Here is a 15,094-nt window from a genome sequence, read left to right on the forward strand (position 1 = left end):
TGGAAAAAGTGTATGTATACCGATAACTTACCTCTTCTAGGGTGTGATAATCATCTAAAGCAAAGTCTGCTCTCACTACATTATCCGGCCTCTCATTGTCAATCATGCTGAAAAAAGAGAAACGTAAAGCTATTTCGGTCTTTATTTGTCATTACTGGTGATTATTAGGTGCGATAATTACTAATGGATGTGGTGTCATATTTCTTCTCTGAACTGATAAACAGCTGTCTCAGCCACTCTTGGAGAGCATCCAGAGTGTACACCAATATTTTAATGGGTGTATGTGTGTTTTGACGTGAGAAACAAGCGTTACGCAACACCTGCGAAAGTTTATGTCACGTAATTTGATAGGCAACACGAATATACAATCTGGAAAATCAGATATATGGACATGACCATAGGTATTACGATGGTAATACGTCGTGTTCTTGTTTTTGAATGTTCATATTCCGGTTGCTACAGATTTATTTATCATTCTAATTTTTTATTTGTAGTTCTCTATTGCTGTTTGAGTTTACATATTGTCATTTTGTCATCTGGAGAGAGTCAGTCAGCTATGGACACTAGACAATGGAGTAACAATGAAAAGATCGGAACATTTCCGAATATTTTTATGTTTGAGTTCAGCAGAGGGGTGACAGCAGCGGAGGCAGCCAGAACCATTTTTGCCTTGTGTGGGGATGAGACCATTGAACAGAGCACTGGAAGAAAATGGTTTTCTCGATTTAGCAAGAAACATTGTGATATTAGTGACTCTCCACATTCAGGAAAACGTTCGGGGTTTGATGAAGATCGCTTAAATGAATTAATCCACAGTGATCGCCTCCAGTACAGCCGAGAACTGGCATATGTGGTGAACAGTGATTATCGCATCGTGCAGCTGCTGCATGCAACAGGGAAGGTTCAAAAACCGGACGTATCGCACACTGTAATCTGAAACGACAAAAATCAGCGAGTAGCCATTTGTGCATCTCTATTGCTCATTATCAATTGGTTCGTGAACAAAACCGACTGTTTCTGTCCTGTATCGTTACTGGTGACGAGAAATTTGACTTTATGCTAACATTAGGAAAGGAAGGGAAGGGTTGAGCCCAAACAAAGCAGCAACTGCCTGTACAAAGACTTGAGTGTATCCACGGAAGATAATGTCAAGCATCTGGTGGAACAGCGACGGTGTAGAGTAATACGAATTACTTCCCAACGGGTAATAAGCAATGCTGACATTTATTGTCAAAGATTGAGACGCAATCCAAGAACAACGACCGGAAAATCTGCACGGAGTGACGCCGCTACACGATAACGCCCGCCCGCATTCTGCTAGACTGGCAGAAAACATACATCGTATTGGGTCGGTAAGACAGTCGGCACTCACCTTATTTCCCTGATACTGCGGACTCGGATTTCCACCTTTCCCGCTCTCAACCGAACGACGTCCAAGGACCTTCCTTTCCGAATGTAAAATACGCTCCGAATATGGCTCGACGAGTTCTTCGCCTCAAAACAACGTGGCTGCTAAGGTTGCGGAATCGAAAAGTTACCCAAACGCTGGCAGACTTCTGTAAATAGTGAAGGAGACTTAAGTCTCTGTTATGTGTAACTGTGGGTTTATTAAACTTATGGAGAAACGCTAGTAATGTATGTACCAGACTAACAACTTTTCAGAACGTTAGGGGAAATATACTTCAAGTATGAGAAACTTTTCTTCTGTTCTTCACTTGATGTGGGACACTTCGCTGCTAGGCGTGGTGAAAAACCTACATCAGCTAAAGATATATCACTCAGAACTTTGTTTCCATGTGCAGTGGCCGTTGGCCTGCCTTAGGTAGTAGTCACCTACCAACAACAAACTGCAGCCATGGTGACAGACGCAAGCGACGCACCAACCAATGCCCCCATGCAGATGCGCGGAGGATAGGCTAGCTGGACACTGGACGCTGTCAGTCAACTGTTCCGACAGATCATATGGTAACGGCATGCGCTTAAATATTCCTAACAAAAACTACCAGTGTATGTTTCATTACTCTTACCGGAAGAATAACAGAAAACTAGGACAACTATCCTTCGAAATTTTCATCAGTACAGGCTCTCTCAAAGTCTTGCCACCAAACGTCTAAGTTCGGTAGATCACGTCATGGGGAACAACTTTTTTTGGAGACAAAATATTTGTTGACCCCAGTGACTATAAGCCGACTCTGGAATGACGAAATGTCGCCGTACAGGCATGGTCCACTAATCTGACGTGCTGCATACTGGCTATCCAAGCAGACTGATATGAGTGAGTTCCAGCAAGAAAATCTTGAGAATAAGTGTAAGTGGAAAAAAATATTTTAGAAGCGAATTAGGTTTAATTTAGATGGGCCTACCCCCCTACAAGTGACTGGATAATAGGCAACACAGAAGACATATACACGTAGCAGAGTGCTTAGGCCTGGTCACCTCTCAAGCGCATAACCACCACGAAAGGACGCATTGCGACTGCGGGAAGCTCCGGCGAACCTTTGGTCTCTAACGACAGGTGTTCACCATGCGTGTTCAATTTTCCCTGAACGTTTCATGCAAAAACTTCGAAAATATCCTGTGTAATTGGGTGAAAGTAACTAGCAGTGGTCCAACATATTATGAAAATAAAATGATTAAAATGTAATCTATTTCTATTTATATTAATTAACCTCTAGTGTGTGTCAGGAAGATGTGATAAGTATGTAATCATAAATGTTAGACCAAACAAACCCTCACTACAAGTTTTATGCAAGCTGACTGTTATTGGATTATTCTTAATTGCTTAATTATGTCCACAAGTAGTGAATGCAACCATTATGTTAGCAAATATCTACATACAGGCTGTTTGATTGTTACAGATACAGACGAAATGGGAGGGAGGAGGGCAGGAAAACAAGCAAATAATCATAGTAAACATACGATATAAAAATAGTGTTTGCCCAATCGACTTACTACGACTGAGTAAATGAACTCCTTACGACAGTCCCCAAAGAACCAAAATGCAGATATGCACTTCAGGACAAACGGCTCATGTGAATGGAGGTTTCAGCATCCCTCCTCATCAACGGCCATATACATACAATTCTCCCACGCGTGCTCTGAACGCACTGATAACCATCCGTAGTGAATACCTGGAGCTCATCGACACTACAGATTGTGCAGGAATACGGAATACGTCAAAGCTTTTACACATCCCCCCTCCCCCAATTCCCCACAAAAAGAATCCAATGTTTTCAAGTCCTGGGGTCTGGGAGGTCTCAGTATTGTTATCGAAAGGCTCTTAACCAGTGCTCGGGTATCAGTAATGATGATGAAATCATACGGAGTTTGGAAAAAATCGTTGCCTCTGACATCAACGATATTATAACACTGGTATGACTGCACTTATACATAAATAGTATCGGTAAAACCCTTGGTTTCCGGACATTTGTTTGTTAGGACTATTTGTTGTTTCCACTTTCCTCTACACACCTCTTTAGTTTTTACCTGCAATAGTCAGACATCTCGTCTATAGAAAGAACTATTGTGCTAAGGTTGCTCAGTTAATAATCAATCCGACCATTCTGGCGGCAAGTGGGTTTTTCAGCTTACTTCAAAACATTCTGTACCTCCACGTTATAGTCAATTTATGCCCTTGGTGAGGCAGATGCCTCCAAAACTATTTGTGTGCTGCTAAAACGAACTTCAAAGTATCTGTTCCTTTTTCCAATGCAATATTACCCAGGGATTTCCATGCTTAGAGATAGAGGGTCAGCAGAAGACATATTTGCGAGTGGATGCAAAAGAAACATAGCCGATGTCGACAGACCTCAGCGGGGCAACCACAGAGAGGAGGCGAGCTGGACGCGACGCTTCTCTTCCTCCAACTTCTCCATTGAAGCCGCCACAACGACCTGTGCCGAATTATGGATGACTTAATTTAGTGGCTGACACCTAGCGACTAATTTCGTTTAATTTCGTAACTCAACAGACAAAATTTTGTAACATTTAACTTTAGATGAATATGAGATACGTAGGTCTTTATAGAGAGCAAACCTTTCCCTCACTTCCTCCCTACCACACCATCCCACTTCCTATTTTTTTATGACAACTCTTGTGTGATACGAACGGTATTTGCCTGCTAAACTTACAGTTTATTTCTAACAAACTTATATAGGTATGTCGTTTTGAATTCTGTAGGGTATTTCAAAAAGATTTCACCCAGCGTCAAAAAACAAGTAGCCGGCTGATATGGACGAGCGATTCTAGGCGCTTCAGTCTGGAACCGCGCGACCGCTATGGTCGCAGGTTCGAATCCTGCCTCGTGCATGGATGTGTGTGATGTCCTTAGGATAGTTAGGTGTAAGTAGGTCTAAGTTCTAGGGGACTGATGACCTCAGATGTTAAGTCCCATAGTGCTCAGAACCATTTGAACCATTTTAGAACCAAAAACATGTATCTTCTCGCACATGGATGAAGACTGAAATTTGTGGTGAATTGTGTCTTATGTTTCAAATTTAAAAGTTTATCTTGGAGCCGATTGTAAGTTGCCTGCTGATGTGGGTGACTGTATGTGTCTCCAGAGTGCTGTGTGTAGTTCCTTCAAGTGGAGGTAGCTGTAGCACAGCAAAAAAGCGCCTTTTCTTTTATCCAGTTCAGGAGACGGAAATCAAATATTCTGCTTTGAAAAACTTAACGACGAAAATAGCTTTCACCTGTCCTGTCTCTGCAAAGTACCATAGTTCGATGGAATATGGACCAACTGCTACAGTGGAGTACAGAATGTAACCGAAAGAAATACGCAACGAGACAGGCAGAAGCGATACTTTTATTCAAAGTCAATAATAACACTGATGTCACCACGATTCAAGATGGCCCACATACATTACAAAAACCGTGACTTGGTTTTAAAGGACACTGTGATCACCAAGGACGGCAATGCGAGGTTTACAGTGTGCTCCTATGTCGGTCACGAGGTTAGTAAGGAGTTGTTGCGGTAGGGCGTTCCGTTCCTCCACAAGTGCGTCAGACAACTATTGGATGGTTATCGGAGCATGTCTACGCGTTGAAAGACGTCTCCCCAACACATCCCATACGTGTTCGATAGAATTTAAGTCGTGGAGAGCAGGCCAGTCGATTCGCCGGACATACTCTCGTTCCAAGAGCTCCTCCACCCCGTCCTCCTCCTCCTGCGCTGTTCGATGTGGCCGCGCATTGTCATTCATCAAAACGAAGTCAGAGCCGAATGCATCCCTGAGGAAGAAAACAGTGTTACAGTAACGCTGATCGATGACTGTACCATAGTCAAAGATTTGGCGGTCAGTGTGCCCATGCAAAATCATGTATCCGAACAACTAAGCACTTGGACCACCAAAGCTGCATGTTGGAGCGTGTTCCTGGGTGCATTACGTGTTCCCACCACTCGCCGTATGAGGCTACGCCCAGCATCAGTACTCAGAATTAATCTGCTGTCGTCCAGGGAGGGCTCAGGACGCTACTCCTCGTTAGGAGGACCCCTTGGCACCATCGCAAACGGTACAGTTGTGTTGACTGCGGTTGCAATTGCAGCCGCTGTCTGACGTGGGTACCTTATTGTCTGTAGCAAGATGTAGCTATCGTCTGCTGCTGTAGTTGATAATTGCACGGTAACTGAACTCAGATGGTCTCCTTGCCCGAAGACCGGTACATTGTGTTCCGTGGCGTCCAGCTTTCTCTGCACGAATGAGAGAACCTATGTCTCGCACACAATTCGCATAGTGGATAGTCATGCTGACAGAAACAGTCATCTTCTTCGAACTGTTCTTCTACGGTGCTCAGAACATGATGTTGTAAATGTGTTCACATCCTTCCGCATTTAACGTTTCCTTAAGCACAGTACCGCCATATCTTAATACCACCTCATCTGCAGTGCTGACACTGCACATGATTGCATTTAACATTCTCCAGGCATTTGCCAAACCCAATCTCTTCCATCGGGTTGCCATGGGATATAGCGTGATTCGTCACTCCGAATCTTTCCTCTTCAGTCGCCCACTGTCCAGCGACGTTTCTCTACGCATCACCTCAAGCGTCGCTTGGCAATGCCTACGGATATCTGTGACTTACGAGGAGCTGTTCGACAACTGTGCTCTATTCTATTTAATTTCCCGCGCACAGTCATTGTGCTAATTGAATTATCGGTAGCACTTTCGAACTCACTAGTGTTTCGTTCCGCTGATTTGTTGCGATTTTGTACAGCCACCTTCCGCAATTCGCGGCGGTCTTCATCCTTCAGTAGACAAGGTCTGTCTCGTCTTGGCTTAGCTGTGGCTGCTCCTCCGCGTTTCCAGTTGACAGTCACATCACCAATAGTCGGGCAGCTTCAGAAAGATTCACAATTTTCCAGAAGGGTCTGTTACCCAGACGACATTTAATGACTAGCGCACGTTCGGTCACTGAGCTCCCCTGACTGCCCCGAATGCTGTCACCGCTTCTCTACTCACAATACCTCGTACCTGCTTCTATACTGGTGGGTGCGTCGCTACTGACACCCAGTGGTAAGTTCCGGATTATGTCGGTGTTTTCGGATACTTTTGATTAGAAAATGTATGTCTGTGTGCTGCGTTTCTAATCAGACAGATTTCTGTTGCTAAAAGCCCTTCTTGATGGCGAGAAACAACAGCTTGAAGAGCTTTGTGAATTCATCCTGGGTGTGGAAATGAAAGATCAAAATTGCCTTTTACTTTTAATGTTCAGTAATGAGGCAACCTTCTATTTAAGTGCAAACGTGAACCACAGAAACGTAACAATATTGGGAACAAAGCAGTCACGTACCTTAGTCGAACACGAGAGGCATTTCCCAAAACGTCATGTTTCTTGCGCTATTTCCCAAGATAAGGTTAATGGCCCCGCTCTTTTTTTGCGGAATACATCTCCATACGTTGAGAGAGCTGGATGTTTGCAAAATTCTGAGAACATGACGAAAATTTCATTTTCCACTGAATGGAGTACCACTACGATGGCATTTGCATGTAACAGCATTTCCTAACTGATCCGATGGATCAGCCGCAACACTTTCAGTTTCGTCAGATGCTTGGTATGTGCTTTTTCTGCATAAATTTGTGGCTTACTACATCAATGTGTCTCAAAGTGCCACAACTACAGAACAAATCCGACGTTTCATAGCAACAGCACCGACTGTGTTACCCCCAACATGCTAATAAAAGTATGAGATAAATTTATTTATGGTCTAGACGTTTGTCGTGTGTTCTGTGAAGGTCGAAATGAACATTCGTGAAAGCTAAATGAAAATTTTTGTGCTAAACACAGTTGTAAAAATTACGCCAAGAATGATTGTGCAGGCAAGCAAAAGATATACACTTGTACAATGGGATTGTTCTTTTTAAAACAATATTTTAGTGTTGTGCGTAAGTTAAATTTACCTCAAATTTCTGTCTTTACTTATGCAGAAGACATAGTCGTGAGAAAACTGGCTAAAGTTTTTTGAAACACCGTGTATATTAAGGAAACTCTTTTCTTTCTTTCCTTAAAGAGGAATTAGGATGAATTGTTTACACATGTGGAGGTCAGAGGTTAAAACATTGTCCCTACACTTCTAAACCACAGTAACTGTTCCCCTATTTATTTAAATTGTCTGATTTTTCAACATGCTAAACGTGCACTACATTGTTGAAGCGAATGTTGTATACAGGTACCATTTGGGCCGTGGAACGGTTGCAGCGGCAATAACGGTCACGTTGGTTGGGTGTGACGCTGACTTTCTAATGTTAATCTCCGAATCTATCTAGAAGTATTTTTGTGTCGAAACGTATTTAAGGAACAACTGATCTGACTCTTCGACACAACGAACGTTCCGTAATCACTTCAAAAGAAGTCGTCGTTTCATCGTACTTCATCAGGAAGCAATTTTGGTGTAAACTACAACCAGGGGAACACCTGCGTGAAAGCTGAACGTTCCTATTTCGCTATTTGCAATTCAAGAATTTTCAGATTTAACATCTCGGCTGCCGGCCGGTGTGGCCTTGCGGTTCTAGGCGCTTCAGTCTGGAAACGCGTGACCGCTACGGTCGCAGGTTCGAATCGTGCTTCGGGCATGGATGTGTGTGATGTCCTTAGGTTACTTAGGTTTAAGTAGTTCTAAGTTCTAGGGGACTGATGACCACAGCAGTTAAGTCCCATAGTGCTCAGAGCCATTTGAACCAACAACTCGACTTTTGCGGGTCTGAGTTACTGTCATAATATTACAAATTTGTGGAAACTCTTGGAATAAATTAGGAAAGCATTTACGATTTTGAAAGGCCGCAAAATAATAGCCCCAAGAATGGTTAAAATTTTAGAAGTCACCGCTTGATAATACAACCGAACAAAGCAGGTCGGTAAGCAGTCCCCCGGGCGAAAGGCAAAAAGGAAGGACTGCTAATGTTACGCGTAATGCAGTCACCAGACGGAGGTAATTTCTACATATAACTGGGTGTCCAAAAAGCCATTGCAACGCAGTGTCATCATAGAGACAGGAGGATGCCGTCATTATTACTCTTATCCAGTAGCTTGACCTGCTTGTATACAACCGCAAACAACTATCCCGAAGATAGGACCTGTGTCAGTCTCTCCTCTGTTAGCGGAGTCCGTGTTCGAACTCTCATGGAACAGCGCATCCTGCCAGGAGTACTTCGCCACTGCAAGCTGCAGTGCTGCCGACCAAGTCAAGACTGACTGAAAGCTGTGGACGATATTCACTACCAGGTATTCTGGTGACCTGACTGAAGCGCCAGGGAACAGTCAACAATGATCATCGCTCAGGGCGTGCCGCAGGCACCAACTTTCTTCTGATTCTGCAGGCCCTGTCCCTGTCGAAGGACGCTGTGTGATTTAGTCTGACATCGCATCGCACACTCTGTGTAGTTCCAGTGGGTGCTTTCCAAGGCGCTGTCTACAATGGCAAAGAAAGCATTCTGCTAACCCACTGCCCCACACTGCTAACACCAGCGCAGGCGATACTGGCCGACTTGCGGCCAAAGATCTGAGAGGTCACTGGGCACTGAGTACGCGTCTGTAGTGCTGCAGCAGCCAAGATGGCATATCCTGCCTGCTGCCACTGTTGGCGGCCGTAAATAAAGATATAGTGCGTTTTGGAGAAATAGATGCTTGTTTGTTAACGATGTTTTACTAGCGCCTTGGGCGCAGACCAGGCCGTCTTCCGTCGAGCCACGGTTCACTCAGGCCCGAGCGGGGGTGGTCCGACCTGAATCTGACTTCGATGTCCCAGTACTGTCACCTAACATGTCGAATGATTTCTGGGCGATTGAATCTTGCTGCCTGACTCTTTTTCGTCTGGTATCACCAGTGGTCCAGCAGTACGTCCTCAGCGAGAGCTGCAGGTCTATTACTTTCTTTTCGGCTATTTTTTTTGTTTCTTTTGAGACAGGGCGTTATAACTGTGGCATGTACTTAAAAATATTGCTTGTTAGGCGGCGGGACCGTGGGGACCTGACTCAGAGAGGTTTACTTACGACCACTGAGGTGCCTGTATTGTAATTTGGGTGGATACGAGTTGCCATAGTTTCCGTCAGTCTTAGCTACACGTAGCACATGTAGGACAATTGTCCGCGAGGGGCATCAGTTTTCTGAACCCTGTTGGGCTATGATACAGCGCAAGGGCTATCGTACTTTGTGACATAATTGTGTGTGTGTTATTGCGTAATTTTGCTATTGTTTTGTTGGACCGAGATTACAAAAATGTCGATAACACAAGCAGCAACTACAGACAGAGGCAAGCTGAGGCAAAAGAGGCTACAGCGCTGTTTCCTGTACCCATTCCTCAAGTATATTCCATCACCTGGTGATTCATTTTGCTGGTAAATCAAAGGTATTTGTGTGGTGTCACCGCGAGACACCACACTTGCTTGGTGGTAGCCTTTAAATCGGCCGCGGTCCGTTAGTATACGTCGGACCCGCGTGTCGCGACTATCAGTGATTGCAGACCGAGCGCCGCCACACGGCAGGTCTAGAGAGACTCCCTAGCACTCGCCCCAGTTGGACAGCCGACTTTACTAGCGATGGTTCACTGACTACATACGCTCTCATTTGCAGTGACGACAGTTTAGCATAGCCTTCAGCTACGTCATTTGCTACGACCTAGCAAGGCGCCCTATTCAGTTACTATGAATGTATTCTGAACTGATAATATTGTGAACCATGTACCGTCAAGAGCGACGTTCATCATTAATGGATTAAAGTTAAGTATCAAACTAATTACGTCCGCTTTCTGAATTCTAATTCCTTGTCAAGTTCCAGGCCTCACGTCAGTATAGTTCTTCCCTCCTCATGCCAGTCTGCGTGAGCTAAAACGCGTGCATTTCGGCCTCCACTAGTAACACGGTGCTGGCTCTTCTGCCAACACAACAATTTGTTAGTGATTTGAAGGCTCCCACAGAGACAGCGAGTTGGTCAGATGATACTCTTTCAATTATGGCCAACCTACGTTACGTTTGGGAAGCAAAGTGAAGTCCTGTACCAAGAAGGATTGAGTAGAGCACCGTTATATAGCTGTTCCATTTGGTCTCGATACAGTTCTTTCACCCTTTATTCGTGCATTACACTCAGTGTTGGAGAGTGAATTATACAGGGTGATAAAGAAAATTGCAAACTGACATGACACAGCGGGCGTAGAACAAAGATCAGTAATCACATAGAAACCGGGAGTCGCAAAGGCCATCCGGGGTCCCTAAAAGGCATTTCAGTTATTTGGTCACATGCTACAAATGGACGCACACTTGTAGGAGAGGCTCAAAGTCTTTTCCAGATGAATCGAGACACGCCTGACATGGGCCCTGCATTGAACAGTGCATCCTCTCAAAGGTACCTGGTGTACCTGGAACACAACCTGCTGCTCCAACAATCCTGCCCAGAGCTCCTCCTACGACTAAACGAGTGTTTCATAGACTAGGCCCTTCACGTATCCTCACTTGAAATAGTCCATTGCGGACAGATCGAATGATCTTGCTGACCATGCGGCTGGCCTACCGCAACCAACCCAGCGGCTGAGAAAGGTTGCCTGCAGATGTGTCCTCACTTGTATCCTGAAACGTGGGGGCTCCGTTGTTCTTAAATCGAATGCAACGACGAAATCGCACGTGAACATCATTCAGCTTGAGATATACACTCTGCAGCGGAGTGTGCGCTGATATGAAACTTCCTGGCAGATTAAAACTGTGTGCTGGACCGAGACTCGAACTCGGTACCTTTTCATCATTCAGCATGTCCGGCAGATTCTCTCGCAAAAATACGAGATACGTATGACCGTGAAGTCTGTACGGGAGAATGTACGGCCCAATTAAACGGTCTCTGACGATAGTAGCTCTCTCTTTATCGCAGTGTCCTCTCGTGGCTTTGTGACCCCCAGTTTCTATGTGATTACTGATCCTTGCTGTATGCCCAGTGGGCCATGTCAGTAATAACTCTGTATACTGGATTAATGATATACATATAAGATTTGTTGATCGCTACACTAGAGTACACGAACATTGTGAAGTATACAGTACATTCTTAATTGCTTTTCAAGCTGGTGGAATGACCTAAAACTTAAAAAGTGCGAGTTTCTAAAAAGAGAAATTAAATTTCTGGGGCACATAATGACGAGGTCTGAGATTGGCAACGACCCAAAAGAATTACCAGCTGTTGTGTAGTGCCCTCGCCGCAAGAATAAAGACAATTGCTGAAAGCATACGTTGAACTGTATGGTTTTCTTTTGAAAATTTGCGAAGGGGCAAGCTTTTAATGGTCCTCCTTTAAATTACTTGATTAGGAAAAATAGTGATTTTGTTTGGAAATGAGACTGTCAAGACGACATCGATTAATTTAAAAGAGTATTCTTGAGGAATAAAGTTTTGGATCGTTGAGAATTAACACAGACGTTTCATATGAGTGCTGGCAGCAAAGAATTTGGAATCAGGGTTGAAATGTTTCAATAAATCAGTAGTGTGGAAGGAACAGGTCGTAAAACATTGGTGTTAGCGAGCAGGACACCAACTAAATGCGAAAGAAATTACACCACAACAGAGAAAAAAGCCTTAGCAATAATATGGGGTCTGAAAAAGTTTCGATGTTGTTTATGTGACATAGAATTATTATTCACACTGGTCACAAAACACTAACATTTCAAAGAGATTGACTCTGATAGAGGGAAGATTAATCCGCTGGGCATTATAACTTCAGTCATGTGATTATGAGATTTGTTACGTTAAGGCACTGGCAATTATGTAGCAGATGCCTTACCTTTGTTTCTGGAAAACCTAAGAAAGAACAATGAAGACGGTACATTCCAAATGTATTTCATTAAAGAAATAATTGGGAAAAAAATTGAGCATATATTAAGAAAAGGAAAGAGTATGAGACATTATCAAAACGAGAATGAAGTTAGGAAGTCGACAGTTATTAATTTTGCTGGTTTGAATCATCTTCATACTATTCAGTATTACAAAGGATTTTTATATAAACAAAAGATTTTGATAGGGAAAACTGGAGCGTCTATTGCCCATCATATTTTGGAACTCAATGAATAGATTATTTCCAGTCAGCATTAGGACATCGTGGACCCATGGAATATACTGTGAAACATTCAGGTGTTACAGTAATTGTTGATAACATGGCTAAACGACAAATAATTGAACTAAATCAAGCGATAGGTACATGCCAAATGGCGAAAATGACAGATAAATCCAAAGATGTCCCATGCAAAACAATATACCGTAATTTGATTATTTTCTATAGATTTGTTTGGAACACTTCTAAAAACTTTGGGACATCTTACATGTATACGTGTGGTATCGACAGTCTTTTCCAAATTAATCAAACTCCAGGCACTTAGAAAAACGAACACCAACAGCTGCATTTAGTAGGGTGATTCAATACTTCGCACCTGTAGGAAAATTACAGTCAGTATTGTTAGTTAATAGACCCCAGTTCATTTCCAAAATTTGAAATCAAGGGTGTATAGTACGATGTACAAGTGATATATATTTCAGCTTATCACCCAGCAAGAAGTACAGTTGCATGCTATATGTATGAGCTGGGCAGATTATGTAGAACCTTTTCCCACCACAACCATAGACAGTGGGACAGGTTTATGTACTTAGTAAACATGTTATCTGAGTTCACTTGGTGTATTATCGTTTACTCTATGGAACCAAGGAAATGGAGCCTCTTGCTGCACTTGAACACTTACTACTGCACGTTCTCAATGAAAACGGACGCCGTGATGGAGTGCGCTTGCAGCCATTCCAGAAAAGTAGGTTGCATCTTGGGCGATACCATGATGTCCGCTGGCATATTCACTGCCCTGGCTTCCTTCCAGAAGCGAATCTGCAAGAGAAAAAACAGTTACATTTCCGCCTAAAGTGCCACAATATAACACTATAACTTATTTCACCGTATGTAGAGTGATCAGCATAGATATGCAGAGTGATCAGCATAGAAATTATCAGACACATGTTACAGACAGGTCTCAAGTCCTGAATAGGATTTACGCAGATGTAATGTATCAGCAAATGAGACTTTACGCCTGGAAGAGCAAGAAGTGATTACATACATAAATAATCTTCTAGTGACTTAAAAAGACGACTCAAAAATTAATTAGCTGCTGATGATACAAGCGCTCTAATCAAGGGACCAAATTCAGCCTTATCAGCCACTGCTCATGAGTTTCATACTTTGTGTCAGAAGTGTGAATTAGAGCGATACACTAAACGTAACACTGTAGTATCAGTAAATGAAACTTTGCACCTGGAAGAGCAAGAAGTGATTACATATATATAAATGATCTTCCTGTGACTTAAAAAGATGACTCAAAAATTTATTAGCTGCTGATGATGCAAGCCCTCTAATCAGCGGTCCAAACTCAACCTTACCAGCCACTGCTCATAAGTTTCATGTTGTGCGTCAGAAGTATAAATTAGAGCGATACACTAAACGTAACACTGTGTGTAAACTTCTGTGGGTCCATCTGGATAACAAATCGAAATGGAGTGAACTTATAGACAAACTAATGAAGAAGCGCAGGTCACCCTGTTTCTTTCTTGGTCGCTTTGTTTGACCTAACGACAAGAACGTTGTGTCATTTTGCGTATCTTCAAGACTTGTTTCCTTGTAGAGTTATTTAATGTAGATGTGTAACTGTAGTATAGGTTGAAAGGGGCTGTCCGATTTCCCATGTCGATTCTCAAGAAGTCTTGGCCATAACTGTGAATGAAGTTGCGAATCTGATAAACGTACTCAACATCTGTAGTATCGAGATTATGATATTCTTCCTAAGTCTGTGTTCTGGGACCAAAGATGTAAAAGTAAGGCATGGAGTAGAAGTGCACAGTGGTTGTTAGACAATCTGGCTATGTACTCGGTTTGAAAAGGATGGAAGCTGGCCTACCGTGTAGTGCAGGCAGCAATATCTAAGAGATGTTGTACTAATATGTTTTGAAGAAAGAAAACGAGATTATATCAGTAGAATAATGTTAAAGAGGAAATTTTAAGGTATTTGAGTTGATGTGCATATGACTGTGTAGTTCCTTATTGTTGGAACACTGTGTATGGTCGAGGTGTACTGTAGAAATAGGTTGAAGTGTACTGTAGGAATATTATAATGCAACATGTGGTTTTGTATTATAATTGAAACAAATGTCAAGAAAAGTAATTGCACACAGAAAAATTACTAAGAAATACTTTGCTAACTTGTCTAGTTGTGAAAACTTTATGGAAGGCTATATTGTTGTTATGGCTTAATGGAGCGTAGTCATACTTAACGTCTTTGTTCTCATTTATCAGTGGTCAGTTTAGTTCCTTCAAGTTTAGTTCCTCATTTTTCATTGTGTTCCTTCATGAAAGTGTTTGGATACTCGCACTGCACATCGCGGGTGTGTGCTGCAGAAACATTACTGAGAAAACTGATGAGATGCCGTCTTGCACTGCACATCAGAAGTACGGCAATTGAAATTTAATTTTTGACAATCACCTCATTATTCCTTATGGTGAAAGGTTGCAGAGCAGACAAGCGTTCCGTGCGCACTGATAGGCCAACAAATTTAATTGTCGTCGAAGTTCATGTGTACTGTAATATATAGTGATT

The 15,094-nt window shown here is 42.8% G+C and overlaps 1 protein-coding gene across 1 annotated transcript in view; it reads right to left on the reverse strand.

Moving 5' to 3' along the window:
- LOC126252141 (zinc carboxypeptidase-like) overlaps nucleotides 1–15,094 on the reverse strand; it is a 119,321-nt gene that overhangs the window by 58,432 nt on the left and 45,795 nt on the right. The window contains exons 3-4 of the mRNA XM_049953008.1: nucleotides 13,202–13,338; nucleotides 32–107 (exon numbers count right to left, since the gene is read on the reverse strand). Coding sequence (XP_049808965.1) covers nucleotides 32–107; nucleotides 13,202–13,338 — 213 coding nt within the window. The remainder of the gene's footprint in view (nucleotides 1–31; nucleotides 108–13,201; nucleotides 13,339–15,094) is intronic.

This window comes from Schistocerca nitens, chromosome 4 (assembly GCF_023898315.1).
Source record: "Schistocerca nitens isolate TAMUIC-IGC-003100 chromosome 4, iqSchNite1.1, whole genome shotgun sequence".
NCBI classification, from domain to species: domain Eukaryota; kingdom Metazoa; phylum Arthropoda; class Insecta; order Orthoptera; family Acrididae; genus Schistocerca; species Schistocerca nitens.